This window comes from Orbicella faveolata, unplaced genomic scaffold (genome assembly GCF_042242905.1).
Source record: "Orbicella faveolata isolate gen_17 unplaced genomic scaffold, um_ofav_v1 contig_13, whole genome shotgun sequence".
In the NCBI taxonomy this organism is placed as follows: domain Eukaryota; kingdom Metazoa; phylum Cnidaria; class Anthozoa; order Scleractinia; family Merulinidae; genus Orbicella; species Orbicella faveolata.
This window is the reverse complement of record NW_028301540.1, coordinates 27,019,017-27,042,500: the sequence shown is the minus strand read 5'-3', so window position 1 is coordinate 27,042,500 and position 23,484 is coordinate 27,019,017. Positions and strand designations below refer to the sequence as shown.

The 23,484-nt window shown below is 39.6% G+C and overlaps 3 protein-coding genes across 7 annotated transcripts; all 3 read left to right on the top strand.

Annotated features, from left to right (window-relative positions):
- The first annotated feature begins 2,819 nt into the window (after nt 1-2,819).
- LOC149115837 (cytochrome P450 3A24-like) lies at nt 2,820-6,518 on the top strand. Its single transcript, XM_089285241.1, has 3 exons — nt 2,820-3,111; nt 3,294-3,842; nt 4,344-6,518. The coding sequence occupies exons 2-3, from the start codon at nt 3,311-3,313 to the stop codon at nt 5,324-5,326; spliced, it is 1,515 nt and encodes a 504-aa protein (XP_089141367.1). The 5' UTR covers nt 2,820-3,111; nt 3,294-3,310; the 3' UTR covers nt 5,327-6,518.
- Nucleotides 6,519-7,849: 1,331 nt separating this feature from the next.
- Nucleotides 7,850-11,180, top strand: LOC110041450 (cytochrome P450 3A24-like). The gene is made up of 2 exons (XM_020746737.2): nt 7,850-8,415; nt 9,687-11,180. The coding sequence occupies exons 1-2, from the start codon at nt 7,905-7,907 to the stop codon at nt 10,655-10,657; spliced, it is 1,482 nt and encodes a 493-aa protein (XP_020602396.2). The 5' UTR covers nt 7,850-7,904; the 3' UTR covers nt 10,658-11,180.
- A 5,803-nt stretch (nt 11,181-16,983) lies between these two features.
- Nucleotides 16,984-23,375, top strand: LOC110041415 (uncharacterized). 5 transcript variants are annotated; one of them, XM_089285252.1, is made up of 4 exons: nt 16,984-17,314; nt 19,943-20,066; nt 20,701-20,810; nt 22,262-23,375. In XM_089285252.1, the coding sequence occupies exons 1-4, from the start codon at nt 17,273-17,275 to the stop codon at nt 22,457-22,459; spliced, it is 474 nt and encodes a 157-aa protein (XP_089141378.1). In that variant the 5' UTR covers nt 16,984-17,272; the 3' UTR covers nt 22,460-23,375. The 5 variants fall into 5 exon arrangements, with proteins under 5 accessions (XP_089141378.1, XP_020602355.1, XP_089141379.1 ...); XM_020746696.2 differs by having other exon boundaries at nt 16,989-17,314; nt 19,847-20,066; XM_089285253.1 differs by lacking the exon at nt 16,984-17,314 and adding an exon at nt 19,253-19,561 and having other exon boundaries at nt 19,847-20,066.
- Nucleotides 23,376-23,484: the final 109 nt, after the last annotated feature.

Genomic DNA, 23,484 nt, shown 5'->3' with positions numbered 1-23,484 from the left:
ATGTTCTGATTGACAACTCTTCGCATGACTGCGTTTTTTCAGTTTTTCATAAAAAAACCTACACTGGTCTCTTAACAAATTTTTTTAGTTTCACTCCGTTTCGCTATAAAATTGGCCTTGTCCGTACTCTCATTGACCGAACTTATAAAATCAACAACACTTCTTCCGGTTTTGAAAACGATTTGATCAAGCTTTCGGACACTCTAAAACGTAACTCGTTTCCTTCACACATCATTGAAAAAACCTTCAAGCGGTATCTTAACAAGCCTTCTGATCAAAAAAGCCGCAACGTTAATGATGAAAACAATATACGCTATTTTAAGCTTCCTTTTATCGGCCAGTACTCTAGAATAACGGAACTCAAACTACGGCAATTACTTAAACGTTTTTGTGAAACGGATCTTAATATCAAATTAGTTTTTACTTCTTTCAAAATCAAGAATATGTTCAGTTTTAAAGATCGTACTCCTGATGCTCTAAAATCCATGGTAGTTTATCAATTTACTTGTGCGGGATGTAATTCCTGTTATATTGGTGAAACCAGTCGCCATTTTTCTACCAGGATTAAAGAACATACAGTAAGCGATAAAAACTCGCATATTTTTAAACATCTTTCTCAATTTTCTTCATGCAGGGGCATGTACACACCTTCTTGTTTTCGCATCTTAGACTCAGCGAATAGCTCTATTGATCTTAAACTTAAAGAAGCCTTTTATATTAGTAAGAACAAACCTGACCTTAACAAACAGTTACATCACTTCAACACCTTTTTAACTCTGTAATTTCCGTTTCCACTGTTTAGTAATGCATATTGTAAATAATTTATTCATATTTTGTAGTATATAACTTGTGTCACGTATCATTAGTCACTCTATTAAACTGAAGATGGCATAAGCATGCCGAAACATGTCTTTAAAAACTGTTGTACGTTTTATGCAATATTTATCATTATTGCTAGTATTACGAAATTATAATCTTGTACTGCGCTTGTCGTTATAATGTTAAAAAAGAGTGAGTGTAATACCTGTAAAGAGGTCCACTGTGTATTATATGTGTATGTATTTGTAAGTGAGTATTGTAAGTAACTTCTAAGATCAAATAAAAAAGTAAAATACAAAAAAAAAAAAAAAAAAAAAAAAAGAATCAGCGGTACAAATTGTGATTTTTTACTATAGTCACACAGTCATTAAAAGACTTAACATAAGATCTTGTGTTTTCTGCTCATGGACTGTGCATGAATTACGTAATCGTAATGCTTCTATCTGTTAGTTATATTCATAAAATAATAATTTTAAAAATATCCCCAGACCCCCTACAAGGCGCTCGCTTGTACGTCCCCCGCCCAATACCAACTACGCTCCGCCATCCCTGAATAACTAAGTTTTAATAAAGCACCGACGAGGCTAAAAGAGACCAAAAGTCTAAAACGCACCAGTTACGTACTTTACAGGTATAAAAGGCTGACATGTGGGTAAGAAGCTAATATTTGTCCCAAATGACGCCAACACTGTCTTCACCTAACAGTGACGTAAATGTGACAATTGCAAATGAAAAAATTTCATTTTGGCTCCAGCCACAAAATCAGAGACCGGCTTGACAACTCAACTCAATCAATGCAATAAACAATTACATCTCAAAGGGTACCTTGGTGAAACGTCCGATACATGTCGATGAAAACTGAATAATAGGCTGGTTATTCAAACCAGCCTATTGATCTGATTAACTAATAGATCTGAGATTAACTAGTGCCATATGAAAAAACCTCAGCCGTTTTAGAGCGGTTTTCAATTGAGTGTCGTAAAACCAAAACCAAACCAATTTCCTACCGATTAGACTACTCAGCCACTCTTAAACCGTAGTAAAACCAAAAACTAATGAATGAGTTGCCAGTAATCGGATACCCGTGTTTGCGGAAAGAACTCTGGGATCGTCAGGGGGCAAACATTGCAAGTCGCTAGAAGGAAATGTATGGCGAAAAGTTGTTTCGACGCCCAAAAACATGGTTTTGGGGAGAGATCAACGCTTTTTCGCCGTTGTTTTATCGCAAATGGATTTTGGCAATGTTGATACATGGAAAATGTAAGTTTTTGTTTGAATAACCGTGAAATAAGGGATAAAATGTACCGATAAACTCCCTTTTGCTTGCGTGAGGTTTTTTGTGAAATACATTGAAGAGAATATTTAAAATTTCAATACACGCCTGATCTCGAGAGGCTACCCGGAGCAAATGGTAGAAAAGACCCTCCGAGAAGTTAAATATTAAGACAGAAAAGAAGCTCTAAAACAGAAATCGAAAATTGCAGAAGGAACTACTACCCTTTGTGTCGGGCAATTCCACTCAACCGTCAATACCAAACTTTGGAAAGCATAATCGCGCACAAATGGCACTTTCAACTACAAATACTCAGAGATATATTCAAGGAGCTACCCTTGATCTGTTATAGGAAAGGAAAATCACTGAAATACGTGCTTGTAAAAGCAAAACAAAGGCTTTGAGCAACACAGTAGCCACACAGCATGAGTCGCGCGGACTCATTTGTCATTAAATCAACCCCAGACAGTACAATGATCGCCACCGGGCTTATTTCCAGTATTATTTGTACGACTGAGCTTTCAAATAGCCAAAAGTAGCCTGTACACAACTTAAAAGGCTTTACTGGGTTATTTCCTTTCGATTTATACCTAAATAATTTTGTAATATTTTCAGACCATTACGCGATGTAAATTTCACAATAAACCTCACACAAGCAACGGAGTTTATCGGTAGATTTTGTCACATATTTCACGGTTATTCGAAGAAAAACTTACATATTCCACATATCAACATTGCCCAAATCCATTTGCGATAAAAACGACGGCGAAAAAGCGTTGATCTCTCTCAAAAATCGTTTTCTTGTACCTCGAAACAACTTTTCGCCATACATTTCCTTCTAGCGACTAGCAATGTTTGCCCCCTGACGATCCCAGAGTTCTTCGCGCAAACACGGGTATCCGATTACTGGCAACTCATTCATTGTTCTAGCAGTTCAAAACACGTTTGTCACAGATACTTATCCAGCGTCCCAGTGAATCACCTCATCTGTTGAAGGTTTATATTGTAGAATTATAAAGGTAAGTTGTATTTGTAACAAGTAATTACTGTTCAGGCTTATGAACAGAATCAATATTGCAATGAGTTGCCCCGCGATGATGTGATGTTGGCATTTTCTATGTAAACAAGACGTATTAGTGTTTCTTTTTAATGTTAATGGATCCACTTCTCTTCGTTCAAGTCTTTTTTCTGATTCTCTAAGGTGAAGAGGATCTGACAATGAGGGCACTGCTACAGCAGATGCTGCCATTGGAATCTCTCGCTCATCCTGTTGCCATCGCGTCTCTTGTACTCCTGGTAGCGTTGTTTCTCTACTGGTATGGAACGCGAGGCTTCGCAGCCCTCAAGATACTCAACGTCCCTGGTCCCAAACCTATTCCGTTCTTCGGAAACTTTCTTGAAGCGAGGAAATATGATGGTCTGCATCTCATGCATCTCGACTACCTCAAGAAGTACGGTAAGGTTTACGCCATCTGTCTGGGTGATAAACCTTCGCTCGTCGTTGCAGATCCAGAGTTGTTGAAGCAGATAATGATCAAGGACTTTCCAAACTTTCGCAATCGTTTTCAAGTACAAAGCCCGGGTCCACTGTTTAACAAGAACCTCTTAAATGCGAAAGACGAGACTTGGAAGAGGATCCGTAACACGCTGACCCCCACGTTCAGCGCGGGAAAGATGAAGCTGATGGTGTCATTGATTGAGAAGTCGTGCGACACTCTGCTGGAAAAACTCGAGGAAATTGCTGATTTAGGTGAATAATGAATTGAGTTGCTGCTCGCCACAAATTAATTTAATCATGAATAAGTAGCTGAGGTGTAAGGTATTCCCTGAGGTACTTTGAAAAGGAGATAATAGTGACTTTGTAGTACATTCAAGGAGCTCAGTCACGGTAATTTGGTCTAATTACCGGGATCTAATTTGAATTCGTTTGGTCACGTGCAAAATTTATAACAGTTTACTGAGATAGGAAAACAGCAAAGAGATTATAATAAACCATAAAAGAACAAGGATGGTTAGGGATGGAGAGGATTGACACGGATTATTGTGTCGACGCACGGTGTATGTGTGTCCACGGAGTGTGTGTGTCCTCAGCCTGACCCGACTATCCGAGTATGGTGTGACACAAACGCGTGACACATACGTGACTTATATGGGTGCCAATTCAATGAAAAGGAAAGGGTATATGGACATTCGCATGGAATATACATATCAGTTGTTATTCAAAAATCTAAATGCGTGTCCTGTTTTGCAGATAAAAGTGTAAATATGCTGGACTGGTTCAGTAGGCTGACGCTTGAAGTGATTCTCTCCACGGCTTTTGGGGTGGACACAAGCATTCAATCGGGGAAAAACAAGGAATTGCTGGAAAAAGCCAAAGCGCTATTCCAAATCCCTATTATCGTCCGACAGATAGGCCGATTTCCCCTTGGTAATTCTCTCTTTCGGCTAATATTGTCTCGACGTGGCAACCCAGCAGTATATCTTAAAGACGTTGCAGAAGACATCATCAAAAGCCGGCGCCAGCAGGGGCTGACGGGACGGAAAGACCTGCTCCATCTCATGATGACCGCCAACGAAGAGACCACGGTGGAAGGGGTCAGCAAACTTTCTGACGAAGAGATTATTGCCCAGGCAATCGTTTTCCTATTGGCTGGCTACGAAACGTCGAGCAACACGTTGAGCTTTACTCTGTATTACCTGGCTCTAAACCAAGATGTTCAAGACAAGCTGAGGGCAGAGATCAAAGAGGCCGTGGAGTCTAATTCCAAGAGAAAGCCTCTGTACGAACTGGCCCAGAACATGGAATACCTTGACTGCGTCATCAAAGAGTCTCAGCGACTTTGTCCGCCTGGTGCATTCCCAAATCGGCAATGTGCTGAAGATTACGACCTGAATGGAATCCACATTCCAGCTGGTACGGAAGTCGTGATTCCCATATACGCCCTTCACCATGACCCTGATGCCTGGCAAGACCCGGAGAAGTTCGACCCTGAGAGATTCCGCGGTCCCGCAAAAGACGCCATCCATCCCTTCCAGTTCCTACCGTTTGGTGCCGGGCCCAGGAACTGCATCGGAATGAGGTTCGCCCTGATGGAGATCAAGGTTGCACTGGCGCGAATCCTGATGAATTACAAGTTTGTGGCATCGCCTGAAACTCAAGTTCCTCTGAAAATCCATGCCGGCATAACTTTGTCGGCAAAAGATGGCGTGTTAGTCAGAGTTCAGTCTATATAAAGTTAAAAGAGTTACTTTTTTCAGTGACGCCATAACATGATAGCAATGATATATCACACCATGATATGGCTGTGCTTTTTGATGCTAATTTTAATAACCGTATGTTTACACTCGACCCTACCTGCCCAAGCCAATTAGAATTCAGTGATTATGCCTGGCATATTCTATAAACAAGCTACAACTCATCGTTTACGCGATCATTCTCGCCCGAGACGGGACTCTCCCCAAAAAGGACCGGGGCTCTCGTGGGAAATTTTGAAAAGAACCCCTAGGAGGTACCAAGATCCTGCTTTGTGGGCGTGGCTTGAAAGTTTTTGCAATCCTAAGAGATACCAATTCTAAAACAACACGTTTTTTCGTCATATTTCGTTCGGCTCAATACCCTAAAAGGTACCGCGAAAGTTCCCGCTTTGGCCTTTTTGAGACTGAACACCCTAAGAGATAGCAAAACTGTTTTTTTTTAACCCCTAAAAAGTTTGAAGAGCACCCCCGTTTTTTCATGACAGTAGACTCCTCGGGCAATCTTGTCCTTAGAGCCCACTTTTCTTTTGTTTATCGCTGCGAATTCGGACTCTTGGCGGTTCTGATTTTTGAGCAAACATTTACACTCGACTGATTAACTATAACAATTCTACATGATCCCTTTTGTTCGTTTAGCATTGATTAAGGGTATAATTTGCTATCAAAGTGGTTTTAACTGGACCTGGCAGGTGATAAATATTCAGTTCCAGTCTACGTTGAATGATAATAAATCTTAACTTGAGAAAAGAAAGACAACAAACAGTCAGTAATTGTCCTGTCATATAAAATATTTTTACTAGATTTTTGATAAGACATTATTGAAACTTGCAACCAAGGGCGTCAGTGCAATTTCACTTCCAACCAGTGTTACAGTGTTTCCAATTTATGTCAAGGAAAAAAGTTTTATTTCTTTTTTCATGAAATTGAAACAGCAGAGTGGTTTTATTTACAATATGTTTGAGTTTATCTCAATTTGTTTTCACCTTTTTCAGCTTTTCTTGCTAAGTGCTTCTGATTAAAATATTTGTAAAAGTTATATTACTTTCCATGAAGGCAACTTATTTTTTTTGGGATAGTACATCTTGTGCCCTTTCAGATGAGATATAGTAATATAAACTGCATTGCTGTAAATACTTGCAAAGATATCAAATAAAGAATACGATGTGTTAAATTTGAAGTTTTGGCTCAGTACAGAGAGGTGTTAAGGTTTCAATTCCAGCAGGAGTCCTAAACATTGATTCAGTTGTGCAAGTAATGTGTGTAAAAGGGCGTAAAGATGTTAAAGCAGCCAGGCAAAGTTGTGTTTACAAACGGGCAAACCATCTCGTAATGAAACTCATACGGCCCTGTCTGTCGAACTGAATTGAGATTGACAGCGGGGTACGCTAAGATTCCATTTTCCATTTGACATTTCCTATGTAAAGAAAAGAGTCATTTTAAATGAATAGACTTTAAACTTTTAAATGGAAATCGCTTGTCATTTCAAGGCGTTCAGTTAGTTGGGGAGCAGCGCGAAAACGACGAGAGGAAAAAAAAATGGTCTTATCGTTTTTCGTGTTACGCTCCGACTGCTGATAAACGCCTGGAAGCCTGTTTCACGCTTTTGAGAGTTTTTAGGAATTTTAACTTTCTGTGTGTAACATGTTCAGCACTATTATGCCAACCACCTTAAAAAATTTCTTTGTCGCTTTCTGTGTCGAACTTATTACACATATTTCAATAAGAAGTCGAGAGAGTTTGTCTGCAACTATTTTGAGCAAAAACGTGTCTGCTGTTAAAATAACAGTGTCATAGAGATTCAAAGTCGGTCAAAGTTCCACACACTTTATTACCAAAATGTCTACCGAGTGTTTCCTCTAGTTTCCTCTAGTGGAAACACTAACAGCTGACAGGGGTTGGGCAATTCCCCCCCCCCCCCCGGCCAAAAAAAAATGTCTGCACAGCAAAAACTGCTGAAAGAAAAAGAAAAATTGTGCAAGGGGAAACATGGAGAAAAAAATCCGGGAAAGTGCTTTTTACTATCCAGGTTCTGCCAAAAACACTTCTCGCACAAGCTATTGCCCACCAAAAAAAAAAAAAAAAAAAAAAATGCACAACCTAAAGCTGAGAAAACATTTCGTGCCCCCAGAAAATTGTCCAAATAATGGTCGAGCTCTTACAAGGTCTGTTATCAGATATTGGTACATTTGTCTATGACCTTTTAATCTTTATTCGGCTGTCGTTGAAGCATCACTGTTTGAGTAAACACCCTCCTCAATCTGTTGGAATTTGCAATTCAAAACCCCTGAAGGTCACGCGATCCACCTGAAGAATCACGCATGTTTGCTGGGAGAATTATTGCAAGACCTTGTTTAAGAGCCAGCCAGCATCCTTTTTGCGTTGTAGAAAGCAATGGAAAACGATTGTTCATCTGAGAAACCTGAAAAAAAGATTAATCTATAATTCGTGACAGAACTTTTTACTCGTGTTTACTTTTCATTGAAAGGACGCTATGACCATTGAAGCGTGACGTCTGTTACGAACGTGATTAAAACTCTTATGTCACTCGGATCACACAATGGAAATTCAAACGTTTAGTAATTGGGATCCATTGATAGTGTTTTCCACTGTGATTTTGCTGTTGATACTAATCTACTGGTATGGCATGCTTGGTTTCTCAGTCTTAAACCGACTGAATGTTCCCGGTCCAAAACCCCTGCCGTTTGTCGGGAATATTCTGGAGGTGCGAAAGTATGGAAGCGTTCATTTGATGATATTCGATTATGTGAGAAAGTACGGCAAGATCTTTGCGATTTCGCTGGGTAGGAAACCATCTTTGGTCGTGGCAGATCCTGAAATGCTGAAGACGATCATGGTCAAGGAGTTTGCGACGTTTCACAACCGAATGATGCGGACTCCACCACCACCGATGGGTTCAAACGTGTTCTCCGCGCGTGACGAGACGTGGAAACGAATTCGCAACATTCTGACGCCCTCGTTCAGCGCGAGAAAAATGAAGCTGATGGTTTCACTGATAGAGGAATCGTGTGATGTGCTTCTGAAAAAACTTGAGAGTATAGCTGATACTGGTGAGTATTTGAGATCAAGGGGGGTTGGGGTGGGGGGAGGAAACGGGTGGTAGTCTGGTCTGATCTAACAGGACAGCACAAGTGATGTTACATTTGTTCTACCGAGGGTCTTTTAGGGGGTGTGCAACCGTGTCTGTCGGTCGGGTCCCACCCAGTAGTAAGTCACCTCTTAATTCTAAAAAAAATTCACAACAAGTGATTAATTACATAACTTGCAGAATACTAAGTAACAAATCCTCAATCAAACCGGTTATTTCTTGCTGATTTTCCAGAAGACAAGTAACTTTTCTGCTAGAGAAAAAGCTTATTGAGGTATGATGAGAAACTTCTGACCTACATGTGATTCAAGTGAGCTTTTCAGACGGGCTCCGCACTCTGCCACTGGGGTCGCAAGACTCTTTCCCTGTTTTAGTGAAAACGTATGGTATCAACAGCGGTTTTGATGCAATATTAGCCAACATTGCTGCAAGAAAATGTCCGTCGTTAGACTATTCCGCTCATTTCACCCGCATCACTGTGTGATAAACACGTTGTGTTTGTTTCCAGAAGAGTACCCAACATTACTGGAGGATTTCTCATGAAAATGCTGCGACTTTTGCGACCAACTCTAGAGACTTAACTCTAAGCAAGTCTGCAGAGAGCCATAACTTGGTACACCGCTGTTTAGAGACGAAATACTGCAAAAATCCACTTGTATGACTTACTCGACTTGATACTCTTTGCCCGTTGTGAGGCATAGGGCTTCCAACATAGCTCCCCACTTGTAAACACTGGGCCCATATCTTGGGGTGCATATGAGTGGTGTGAAAAAACGTTCAGGAATGTGCTGTCAAAAAGCGAGTTTAACAAAGTTTCTTATGAGTGATATCTTGCAAAAACAGTCACCTTTATTACACGGTTTGCTCTGCTTTGCGCTTGCAAACTTATTCATTACTAATTTCTGTTTGAAGTACAATGATATGGCCATGATGTGGGATGAGGGAGGGCATATTTTGGGAGGGAAGGGGTCATATATCGGACTTAAAGCCTTTAGCCTCTAGATTGGAAAAAGGCCTGCTTTTAATTTAGAGGGAGGGCTAAAAGAAACGACTTAATTCATGTTATCTTGTTCAAGAATAAACGGAATGCAGGGACCTTGTTTAGGCTCGAACCAGAAAATTTCGACGTCGAGTCGTTCTTAAGGCATTGTTGTCACATGCAGCAAGAATTCTACACGGTTAACAGACGTGAGGTCATTGTGGTTGAATTCACCATTTAATCTGGTTTTGTAGGTAAAACGGTGAACATCATGGACTGGTTCAGCATGCTGACGTTAGAGATTATACTTTCGTCTGCTTTTGGCATCAAAGCTGACGTGCAAACTGATCCAGATGAAAAACTCCTGACGAAGGCAAGGCAGTCATTTCGATTCCCCTTTGTACTGCGCATTGTGGGTCGCTTACCGGTCATTAGAACAGTTCTACGGATGGCCATGAGAGGACGTATGGGCTACTTCGGCACGCTTGCTTTGGAAATGATCCGCCAACGACGAGGGGAAGGTGAGACTAGCCGACAGGATCTGATGCAGCTTATGCTAACAGCCCATGAAGAGTTCACGGTCCAAGGAGCAAGCAAACTCACAGATGAGGAAATTGTCGCGCAGTGTGTGGCATTCCTGTTGGCTGGGCATGAAACCTCGATGATCACTCTCTCCACCACCGCTTACCATTTGGCGTTATATCCCGACATCCAGGAGGAGTTACGAAAGGATATCTGTCGGCACACTGAGCACAATCCCAGCGCTACCCTGTACGAGTTGTCGCACGGTATTGAGTACCTTGACTGCGTCATAAACGAAACCCAGCGACTGTGTCCTCCGGCGCACCAGCTGAATCGAGAGTGCGGCCAAGATTGCGAAATCAACGGCATCTCTATTCCCAAAGGTTTGGAGATTGTTATTCCGTTTTATGCTCTTCACCATGATCCTGAGGCCTGGCCAGAGCCAGAGAAGTTTGACCCCGAGCGATTTCGCGGTCCCTCTAAAGACACCCGGCATCCATATCAGTACCTTCCGTTTGGAGCTGGCCCAAGAAATTGCATCGGCATGAGGTTTGCCCTGATGGAGATCAAGATTACGCTGGTGAAAATCTTGATGAAGTACAAGTTTGTGTTATCTCCCGAGACTCAAGTGCCCCTGGCAATGCACGCTGGCAATACGCTCTCTCCACGAGACGGGGTTCACCTAAGGATCGAGACCATTTAGAACCATCTACAAGAACATCGCCTTTCCTCAGGTACCTTTAGGAAATTATTTTACACCACGGTAGCTTAAACAGAGGCATGACTGGCTATTTCTTCTTATTTTGTAATTATAGTCAGAGTGTTTCAAATTGTGTAACCTACAGTGTGTTTGAAAGAGGAAAATTTGATGCCTGTCTGGCATGGGATCTAACATGGAGTTTAGGAAGAATTAGTGATTTCAAGAAAGCCTTCGACTCTGTAAGTAGATATTTCTTGTTTCGTACTCTGTCTGCCTTTCATTTTGGACCTTCTTTCATACAATGGATTCACACATTTTATAACAATATATCGAGCTGTTGTTTGAACAATGGTTTTTCCACTGCCCCGTTTGAAGTACAGCGGGGGGTTAGGCAGGGAGATCCGCTATCCTCCTGTTTGTTTATCATTGTCTTGGAGACTTTGACTATTAGTATACGCAGTAACAAAAATGTCTAGGATATTATGGTGGATGGAGAAGAAATTAAATTGGAACTTTTTGCAGATGACGTAACAGCTTTTTTGTTAAATGATAATTATTTATTGAAGTTCTTGGAGCTAAAAAGCTTTGGAGAGTGTTCTTGACTCAAAGTAAATCATGATAAGTCAGAAATGATGTTACTTGGAGATTGTGCTTACTCATCACTCAACCATAACCCTTTTAAAAGTATGAAAATAAACGCATATGTTAAAATTCTGGGGATTCATTTCACTTATGATTATCGCATCAGACAAAAGATGAACTTTGACGGATTGATTATATCTATTAAGGATAAGTTAAGGATATGGATGTGGACAGACCTCATTATTATTGGCAGAATTCAAATTGTCAAGACATTCATTATTCCAATATTCCTTTATCGAGCAAGCATGATCTGCTTAGACAAAGAATTTGTGAACGAGGCCAATAAAATTATCTTTAACTTTATTTGGAAAGGAAAAGACAAAATCAAACGCCTAGCGCTTATTAGTGATATCGAAGATGGCGGACCCAAAGCTCCACACCTAGACTCCATAATTAAAACCCAGAGAATACTTGTTGCAAACGACTCGCAAGTGAGCAACCCAGCAGTTGGAAAACTATACTTCTGCATTATCTCAAACCTGTTGGAGGTAAAGTTATCCTATGTTGCGACTTTGATGTAAAAACCTCACCCATCAAGCTTCCAGCGTTTTATGAGGAATGCCTTAAATACTTCCCAGAATGCTCTGTAGCAAACCAAGGCAGCTTGCAATACCCCACCAATGTGGATCTTTCAAAAATAATAATAAAGGAATTTGTGTGGATGGTAAGTCTGTCTATAATAATAGGTTAGCAAATAGGTTAGCATTCTTAGAATAGGAGACCTGATTTCTGAAGACAATAAGCTTCTGACTAACCATCTACGAGAATTGATTATCTCTCCGTTGGATGCATTCAGACTTACTTGTGTAATTGAAGCTCTTCCAATTGAATGGCGCATTTTTTTAAAAACGTGTAATCATTCTGTCATCGAGCCTTTCAACTTACAAAATCAGGTTCAGTTATATTTAAATGGTCAAAATGTCTTACTTAGCAAAGCCGTATCGAAGATCATATAAAAGGAAATTCGAAATAGGAACATTACTCCACCCACAGCTCAACTCGAATACAATGTTCAATTCGTATCTGATGAATTAGATTGGAAAAAAATATACAGCCTACCACATCGTGTTGCCTTGGACGCAAAATCGCGCGAATTTCAATATAAACTTCTCAACAGATGTCTTGCCACGAATGTCCTCTTTAGCAAAGTTGGGATAATTTCATCTCCAGCTTGCTTTTTTTGTGGAGAACGAATCTCTTGAACATCTTTTTGTAACTTGCCATTACACCAAGAAATTCTGGGCAGAAGTTATAAAATGGATGGGCAACCTAGATATTGAAATTGAACCTCTTTCTAATAAAGACATAATGTCTGGTATAATGGATTGTAAAAGAAATTTATTTGTAAACCATATTTTGTTGATTGCGAAAAAATAGACTTATTCCTGCAGATGTAATAAAACCAAACCATCCATTATAGTATTAAACGCTAGGATTAAGATGATTCACCGACTTGAAATGATGGTCGCCAAATCTTGTAACAAGTTGCTCATCCGTCTTAAAAAATGGGGCAAGTATATCGAAAACTAATGCAATTATAATCTTGTACTGCGCTTGTCGTTATAATGTTAAAAAAGAGTGAGTGTAATACCTGTAAAGAGGTCCACTGTGTATTATATGTGTATGTATTTGTAAGTGAGTATTGTAAGTAACTTCTAAGATCAAATAAAAAAGTAAAATACAAAAAAAAAAAAAAAAAAAAAAAAAAAAGAATCAGCGGTACAAATTGTGATTTTTTACTATAAAAGGCTGAAATGTGGGTAAGAAGCTAATATTTGTCCCAAATGACGCCAACACTGTCTTCACCTAACAGTGACGTAAATGTGACAATTGCAAATGAAAAAATTTCATTTTGGCTCCAGCCACAAAATCAGAGACCGGCTTGACAACTCAACTCAATCAATACAATAAACAATTACATCTCAAAGGGTACCTTGGTGAAACGTCCGATACATGTCGATGAAAACTGAATAATAGGCTGGTTATTCAAACCAGCCTATTGATCTGATTAACTAATAGATCTGAGATTAACTAGTGCCATATGAAAAAACCTCAGCCGTTTTAGAGCGGTTTTCAATTGAGTGTCGTAAAACCAAAACCAAACCAATTTCTTACCGATTAGACTACTCAGCCACTCTTAAATCGTAGTAAAACCAAAAAGTAATTGCCTAATTACTTTAGACACTCACCTGAAAACCGCTCTGGTCAGTTTTCACCATCACATAGGCATAAGGCATACGCATACGGCAGACGCCTTCAATACAAGCGCAAGCTCATAGACATGCGCAAAATGGATAACTGGCACAGTTTCAGAATACAGTAAAACAAGATGGCAGACTTTCGCGTACGCTTATGCTTATAGCAGCGCGTTCTCACTTGACATAAAGCACATAATCGCAAGCACGAAAGGAAAAAATCTTTTGTTCTGCTTGTACTTGTACTTATGCTTGTGTCATGGACCTCCTACTGATGCTTATGCCCCTGCTTCTGCTTATCTCGTATTGAAAAGCAGGCTTTAAAAAGGAGCTTTGTCACGGTTTGCATATCTTGTAAAGTTTTGCCTAAATTTTCAAGTTCGTCATTTGTAATCCGTGTTAATCTTCTCCATCCTCAACCATCCTTGTACCCTTATGGATTAATAATATCTCTTTGTTGTTTTTCTATCTTAATAAACGACTATTTTCAGGTTTCCTTCAATTTAAAAATAGTTTTGTATTCGGCCAAAGTAACTTAAGATGCCGTGACTGAGGGACAATTCAGTTAATTTTCTTTCAAGCTGGCTCAACTCGAATTCACGCATAAGTAATTTTTTTTTATCTTAGAGTGTTTTTTGGATTACTAACCAACTGTATTGTAAAACGTACAAAAAAGAGTTCTTAAAAAAGAATGCAACTTTGGACGGCGACTCTCTGACATGGTATCAATACAAACGTGCCCGAAATCATACAAGTACCGAAATTAAGAAGGCCAAGCGGAAATAGTTCACTGATAATCTAGAGTGCAGGAAATTATATCCTAAAAAAGCGTGGCAATTAAGTAACGATTTGTCCTCACGACATTCAAACAAGGTAAAGGATATTTCGAAAATTAAAGTTCGGGAACAAACTATACCTGAACCTTGTGCGATGATCTAAGAATTAAATCTGTATTTCCCAAGCATCGGTGAGAGACTACCTTCAGAAATACCGTCTTCTAATGCAGAGCCTGAGTCCTATTCCGAACCAACCGAAACTACGTTTTCTCTGAAAGATCCAACGGTGAACGTAGTTCGCAAACCGTTGCTTAAACTAAATGAGAGGAAAGCTGCGGGCCTAGATAATATTCCAATCGAACTTCTAAAAATGGCTGGCAACATAGTCGCACCATCCCTCACACAAACATTTACAAAGGCGATCAGCACTGGTATCTTTCTAGCTGAGTGGAAACGGCAAGGGTGACCCTTGTTTTCATCACGGAGGGAAAAAGGGGCGACCCAAACAATTGCCTGCCAATATCTATCATTCCGACAGTTGCAAAAATGTTCGAAAAAACTACTTACGACCAGATTTACGAGTATTTTATTGTGGGCGCCCTCAATTTCGTTATGCTGCTGCTTCTGCTCATGTCTTAGTGACAACCAGGTTTCAAAGAACTACGTTACAGTTTGCGCATCTTGAACAGTTAAGCCGGCCTAAATTTTTCAAGTTCGTTTTTTGTAATCCGTTTTAATCTTCTCCATCCTCAACTATCGTTGTACCTTTGTGGTTTAATAACATCTCTTTGTTGTTTTTCTATCTTAGTAAACAACTGTTTTCAGGTTTTCTTCAATTTAAAAATAGTTTTGTACGCGGCCAAAATAACTCAAGATACCGTGACTGTGCTCCTCAGTTTGATAATGATGGAAGATTCAGTCAATTGTCTTTCAAGTTCTTTGTGACCTTGGCTCAACTGGAATTCACGCATTAGTAATTATATATCTTAGGATGTGTTTTTTATAAGACCATCGAGTTAAGTGTACAGATATTAGTCCCTGATTTGTGAAAACAATGGCGAGTTGTTCCCTTGTTGTGGAAAAAATGGCTGACTAGTTCATTTTGTCTCTTCATCCGTAGAACTAACTGAGACCTGCCTGAAATGTTGAAAAATCGGAAAAAGCGTCTTTGAGCAATAGGTTGTTATTAAGATGCATCTCGTCTCAACGCTCTAAATCTCGATAGCGTGATTAATTTTTAGATAATCCTCGCGGTCTGTTCATTTAAAGGATTTATACGCTTTTTATATCAAATCACTGGTCGACGCCAAGATTAAAAAGTGGCTCAATTGAGGTTACACGTGTTCTGGCCATGTATTGTCGAGATCTTCAACTGAACAGTCCATACGGTCATCGTTGGAATCTATTCAAGAGTTTGTCACTTGCAACGGAAGCATAAGCACAAGCTAAGCATAAAGAAGCTAATCCACTAGTGGACACGGTCAAACATAAACATAAGTATAAGAAGATCAAAACCTTGCCTTCTTTTAATGCTTATGCCTATGATTATGTCGCACTTATGACTAGTGGGGACATGGGTGGCATTAGCATAAGCATGAGCATAAGCCAAAGACTTTCAGCCAATCAGCTAGCACCTTACGCTTATGCCAACATGTCCTTTCTGAACGTAACAGCAACTTTAGCATAAGAATAAAAGAACGCTTATGCTTGTGTCGCAGCCGTCTCAAACAGCTCATAATCGGGCTTATGCTTATGTTTATGTTTGCGTCGCAAGTGAGAACCGAGCTTTAATTTCATGTCAAACTGATCAGAACCGAAAAACTTAGAATTAAGAAAAGGTTCCCAGAGCAGAAACTTCCAGTTAAGGTTAAAAAATACAGCTCAGATTTGCGAGCTGATGTGGAGAAATAGTTGGCATAATTTTGCCGATAAGACGTCCGATCTAGCCGGCATTTAGGGCAGCTCTGCACACGTGCACACGCCTACACATGTACGCCGGCGATCGTCGCCGATAAGCTATGGCAAAAATCCAACGATATCTCAAGCAGTGCATGATGTAATTTAATTTGTTCTGGGATTTCGATGCTAAAGTATCAACTACCTGAAAGTATCCGCCGCCTGCAAGTTGCTACCTCCTGGCATGGAGACTGATGTGAACTCAACGAAAATGTTCTTGTTCAAATCATTTGGAGGGGCGTGGGAGGGGTTGGAAGACACTCTCCTCCAACAGCAGTGATTATGAAGGAAAACATCCCAAGCGTTTTTTAAGACGTCGCGTGCTGTGAACTCCTTAGGAGATGTCGCGTGTTTAATTGGAGGAAACGCGGCGTTTCCTTATCTCGATAATGTGTTTGGATTAGGGTTAAAGGTGCAAAAACATTTTTCACGGAATGGGTCCTTGTGCAATGGTATTTGTCTTCCCGTACGGTTATTTGCGGTAGGGAAAAAGGTCCAGTTGGTACAGATCAGCCGACTTGTCTTCTTGTGTGGCTATCTAACTTTGTTGCATCTGGTAATGACGAAGAACAGGTTGTATTCCAGGAACAGGAAATGTCTTTTCCTAATGTGATAAAGTAATAACTGTTAATCTAAAGCTGTTCATAAAGTTTTTTATAGGGATTTTTTTTCATGACGTATTAATTACACAGTTTGCAAAGCTCGAGCTAACAAGCTTAAAATAATTATGTGCTCAAATAATGCGCCCTGTTGACAATCGTTTAATTAACTCGTTCCCTAGTTAACGCCAGAAAGTTAATAGTGCCGCCACTCATAATAAACCATGCAAGAGGGTTAAAAATATCCAAATTAGCGCTCAGAGGGTACTTCTTGGTATTTTTCCGAGGTGCACCCCTATCGTAGAAGATATAAATTGCCAGCAGTGTTTTCATTTGCGTGGGAGGAGAAATTCTTCATCGATGGGTTTTGATGGAAGAAGAACAAACTGAAAGTAACATCAACTCAAGCTTGTATAATTAATAGCTGGTTTGTTACTTGTCCTTTACGCGATGAAGGTCTTAGAGATAACAGATTTGGCTTTTACACGAAAGGTATGACTTTCTATCCCTAACGTAGTTAGAATGTAGAGGATGTGAACGCAGTTAGAATGTGAGATGCTGCTTGAATGGGGGCATGAAGAAGGGTGAGAATGACTCCTGGAATTGCCACAACTTGGCACAGACCTACGAGGTTTATTGTTAAGATATCCATGAATGTCAGTTGGGAAATGTCTTAGTTGTTAGGGATGAGATAAAGTTGGTGCAAAAAGCTGTAAGGCAGCTTGTTTGCATTTTAAGAATGTGTTTTTTTATAATATTATCTGTAAAAAGGTGCCTAAGGGACAAAGAGGTCGAGTGAGAGAAAAGGCATCAAAATAAAAACCGATGACCGGTTAGAAATCGGGTTTTTTTCATCATCTCTGCAACAGATTCAAGGCATAGCCGAGGATCTTGCCAATGTCTCTGTGTATGTTACTGTACTGGATAACAAATGTAAGGAACTGTTACTGAGGGCTGAAAAAAAAAGACATTATTAACTGTTCCAAATGCAATGAGAAAAGCACCCGTCAGGTGTCTGGGTAATTCAGCAGCCCATACAACCGCCGGCTATTCTGGTGAAAGGTAACAAGTAAAATTGGGTATTACAACTTAAGATCTAGATGCAAAGCAGAATCCGGTACCTTCGCAGCCACTTAGAGTAGCTTTTAAAGCAACGATTATCCATATGATGTCCGAATTCAAGCCATTTCATACAAACTCTTGCCACAACTTATGCAAACATCTCCTTTAGTGGGTGTGAGGCGTCAAGCCATTATTTTCTCTGGGTGGAATGCGATCCGTTTTATCTTTCGTGATCAAGACATTGTTACAATCTCTCAAACATTGAATTTGGTATTGTTTTTGTTTTTCTTTTCTCTCCGCTTTGAACTTGAATTTCTTGGTTGGGATTCCTCTTCCAAAAAAACTTCGATTGCAATGATCTCTGAATTGTTCTTAACTGTGGGAAAGTTTGGATGAGGGTAGTTTTGCCAGACTCACAGACCCGACATGCGCAATGCTAAATTAGCGGTCCTGTTGGACCAAAAATGTTAATTTTTTTAATTTCGTTTTGATAAATAGAAACAATAAAGAAACTCTTCTACACTGGAAAGACAAGTTCATTGATTCCTTCTTTCAGACTGCGAAGTACTTAAAAGACAATATGGCCTAAAAATGGCTTTCTAAAGGACACAAATAGTTTCGTGATAGACTACCCTTGTTTTGGAGGTAAACATTCCTTGGGACCGTGAACAGAGGCGGTTAATTGTTCGGCGATCAGTTAATATTTTTGAGGTCAAGAGCTATTTTTGACTACTTTAAAAGAGCTTTTATATAGCTGTAACTTTCGCGGGGTCAGTCATCAAATTGACCCGCTGTCCTATTAAATAATGATACCGAGTGGAACAGAACTAAAACGAACATTTGCAAGAGTAAAAGTTTGCTGGCTCGCTTATTCAAATCAAAGTTATGTTAGATTTCGAGGTAAAATAACGGAACAATTTTTTTAAAAAACAGCAACAACAATAGAGATAGCGTGCGGGTCCTGGTATAGAGTTAGAAAGGACATCAAGGAAGACTTTCGTCACTTTTTAATTGGTTATGGAACGAACAAGAGACCGCGAGCACGTGCCACACTCGTGCTGTAAAAAACTCCCACTCTATTTAATACTTCACGATAGCAGTGATTATCCGATCATCCGAGCATGGCAGTAACTCAGGGAGAAGTTAGATTTTGACAAGCAGACCTAAGGGCTTTTTGAACGGTATTCCTTTTTCAAAGCCTTTGCTGAGACCACGTGGAATGCGCGTGTGTATACAAAGTTCATCTCTAATACTGACACCGGCTCCTGTCGTACAGGAAATCCGCAAATCTTATTGGTTAACCCCGTCGCATACCAAGACCCTGCTTGAAGGGGAAAATTAGAGAAAAGTTGTGGGTTCAGTCAAATTACTTTATTGACACTAATCGCTTTACGAAGGCTGTCGATACAATCTTCGTTTTGGAGATGCAGCATCTTGAAATTTGATCTTGTTTGTGAAAACCCAAAGTACGGTGATTCCCAAATGTCCGGCAAAAAAGAGTTACTTTACTTTAATTTTCTATCACCAGATTAGTCATCTCTAAGAAACATTTCAGACCAGAAAACTAAGAAAACATGTATAAGAGCAAAGTCCTTCAGTTTTCTTAAGATTATTTCCTCGTAAATCATCGCGTTGATAGTCGCGTTGGAGTTGGACTTCGACTTGAGCTTCGAGTTGGTAAGACTGCACACTTTTGTTTCAAAAAATATATTGTTACCATTGCCATTATTGAGAGCTAACGATAAACAGGCTATCCGGGGGCGCTATTTATAGGAGGCCCACAGAACGTACTCTATTGATTAACCAAACGGAAGTCCGGGTAGATCTAGACCTCCAAACGCTCGCTCGAGCTTTTGGCATGAATGGCATTCCCATTTTATCAAGGCTGTTGGTCTTTCTATGTATTTCCTTCATAGGTTCAAGGATTTCTTCATTAACTGCAGAACATCTTCGTCTTTACAGGTTCAACTCGCTTGCCTTTTAACAGCTGTAATCTCTTGCTGTTGCTCTGGAAAGCCACAAATGACAAAATGCCTGATTCAATCTTATTTCCGACAGAAGCAAGGCAGTGGAACTTCGGGGAATGGAAACCTACTTCTTGTCCATTTGCAGTCGCACGCGCCTTTTACTCCGACTCGGTTGTCCTTCACTGGTTCCTGCAATGACTCTGCAAACAACACCGGTGAGTGCTCTGCGATGCATACGTAGAGAACTCTAAGTATTAATTAAGTAAAATGGCTTAAGAAAATAATCCTCTATGAACTTGTGGACGCGACCTTTTGTAGATAATTAGAGAGTTCCAAAACAGGCCGACTTTTCGAGCAACTTCTCACGCAAGGAGAGACGAAGAGGGACTGACCTTAAATTTTTGTTTGTGATTAACGAGAAAAGAAAGAGCAACACTTCCTGAACGAATCATTTTAACTTCCACTCAATTATTTCTTCTGCTAAGAGAAATGGTGACTAAAAATGCCCCATTCCCTCCATGAGATGTGCCTGCAGGGAATCATGGTAGTTGTATTCATCATCTTGGACTGGAAGTTTCTTTTGATGAATACAACTACCGTGATTCCCTTCAGGCACATCTCATGGAGGAAACTGGCCATTCATTGAGTGTCACACTACACACCAATGAAAATCTTTCCCTAAATGAGAGATTTCTCCTCAAATAAGAATTGCTTTTTGACGAGAGGTTAAACTAGAAAATGGGTGCTGATTGAATGTAAAACAGCAGCGAATTATTAAGTTCAATTATGTATTACTCTTACATGTAAAAATCTTGCAGTCAAATTGATTTCTTGTGTTGTTTGTTACAGAATTTCTGATGGTCAAAAAAATCATAAACAGATCACTAATTGTCACCTTGCGATGGAATTATAAACAACAATACGCGATAGCATTTAGAAATAAGACTTTGATCATCGAGGTAAGAAACCATTTTTCGCTTCTTTCATTGGGAATCGAAAGAACCCGCAAGATAATTAATAGCTTAATAAGGAAGGTAACTGCTATGTGAAAATTTATTTTAGGATATTAAGTGCTCAGACTGCTTTTATTTTGCGTTGGGCTCTCATGCAAAAGTGTAATTTCCGACGAGTTGACCTACAGGACAACAACAACAACAACGAGGATGCTTTCCATTGGGATAAAAGCGGAAAATTTTGGTTGCCGGTTTCGTTCGGGAAGAAAATGTTCCATGTGACATTTCCCCCAAAAACCCGCTATTTTGATTGAGACGCCAGAACTGGCATGGCCATGAAAGCCGAATGGAAAAAGATACAAAATAGTAAATAAATAGGAATTTTAGTAAATCGTATGGTGTAATCGTCCGGGTAAGGGTAGTTCTGAAAAGAACTGTTGTTGGTGACTGACGTTTCGACAACCTAAGGGGAAGTCATCTTCAGAGTCAAGTAAATAGTGTTTGTCAGTCGATGATGTTATAAGTCCGGTCTGTTGAAAGTGACTGGTCAGTTTAGCCATGATGGTATTGGCTGAAAGACTTGTGTAAAGTTTGTCATCAGTCATTGGTCCGTATATTATTAGTCAAATTGGTCGGTTTTAGGTCCGTCTATTGTTAGTCAAATCGTTTGTAAGGCGCTGGTAGTTTTTAACATCTGTTAAGAGGCGTTTGGTCTAAGGTAGTGTACCAGCTTTCCAGAGTCAGGACAGGAATTTTCTTTTGAAACGTACCAACCGGAAAAACAACGACGAAAACAAAAATGCCCATTTTTCGGGAATTTTCCTTAGGGACAAATATGTTATTCAATTTATGTTGTTCCTAATCTTCCCTGCTTCTAAAGGATACAACTATAGGATAAAACTAGAGGGACTGGAAGGGTTAAAGTGAGAACTGGGATTTACCAGGAGCCCATGACCTGGATTTACCTATTTCTTCACTACAAAATGAGATTTGCGTCATTGGCAATGGGAATCACAAAGAAATACAGGGTATTAGGCTGGAATTTGAACAAAAAATAGTTTAGGAAATGGCAAAATTTGGGCTGGGAAATGGGATCTGCACAAGGTTTGGGCTGGAAAAAGGCCTTTATCCTCCCCTTGAGGAACCTATGTATATACGTGTAGGCCAGATTGAATCGTTCTTGTGATTCTTTAAACGAAGCGTTAAATGACGCGATGCGATCTATGCGAAGCGGCTTGTTTTAAATGACACTTGAATGCACTTTCGACTGGGCAAACCTGTAGAGTATCATCAATCATCAACGCATTCCCAAAGAGGGCATGGAAAATACGGTGCAAAAGGAATTCTGTGTAAACAAGGCGAAGGATCGAAACTTGAGAAAGTGATTGCACAAAATCCAGGGCAGTTTATTTATTTCAATAACTTAAAGAACTCTAATTGCATTTTTCTTTTAACAGCATATCGACAAGCTCACCCATTACGACGAATTCGTATTCAAGTGTGCCACAAATGCCTGCATTTTCAATACCTTGAAGAACGTCATGTCTCTCGCCTACGTCAGCACCAATAGCGATGGAAAACCTTCAGTTAGCGTCAATCCTTCTGATGTCACAACATGGTTAAATATCCTGAAACCCAGTGTGTGTTATAACTGATATCGCGCAGTATATCATAACTTTTTATTTATTATTTTGGTCCCTTTTAAGTTATTTTTTCCAACGCTAAACGCCGATAATTTAGATTTGGGAATTGGTGACAAGTTTGCAGTTGGAGTTTCCCTTTAATCCCAATGCTAGCTGCTTGACCAAAATGGCGGCGATAAGTTCATTTTGAACAGGGGGACTGTAGTCTAGCTATGAGTTCGATCTTTGGCCGATTGTTGATAAAACATCACAATCATAATCAAGCTACATTGTCCAAAAGTAAAGCAGGTATTGGAGGCCAGGTTTGGAATTCCAAAGCGGCAATAAAAGGGACCGTGCGCCATATGTAGTAAGAAATGCGTCAAATATCCACTTTGGAACCCCTTCGATATGATGTTTTTACAATTTCTATTCCTTTTGAAACTTTTTAAATAGTTAAAAAATACATTGAAGGCCCTTGTCAAATTTCAGTCCATTTTTAAGATATGGTAAGTTTGGTTACACTGAAGATAGTTTCATGAGGATCTGGTGTATTTAGATGTACAGTGTATGTAGGTAACAAGAAATGTAACTCGTAAGCCATGGAACGTTTCCCATATTGAGAAATGGAAATAGAAAATGTGCAGAAATGTAGATAAGATAACTATTACCATGAGAAGAACCAGTTACAGTACTCATGTTGATGATCATGGAAGGCACGAAATTATGTATGTAACTAACGATTTTCGACTCTATAAAGACACTGAAACTGATTGAGTTTGCTTTCTCAGTGAGTAAAAATTAGTGAGCTTCAATGAAATTCAAGAAAGCATCAAATATATGGTTTTTATGGTTTGGAATGTTTTTACACAACTGTTCATTTGTTATAATTATATATATAAACTTCTAAATGGGGTGAATAAAGTGTGTTGTTGTTAACCAGAGAAAACGGGACACCTTTATTTTGACAAATCATTTTATTAGTGAAAAAGACAGCTCACACAAAAACCAAACAAGTTTCTTTGACAAATCTTTTTATTAGTGAAAAAGGAAGTTCA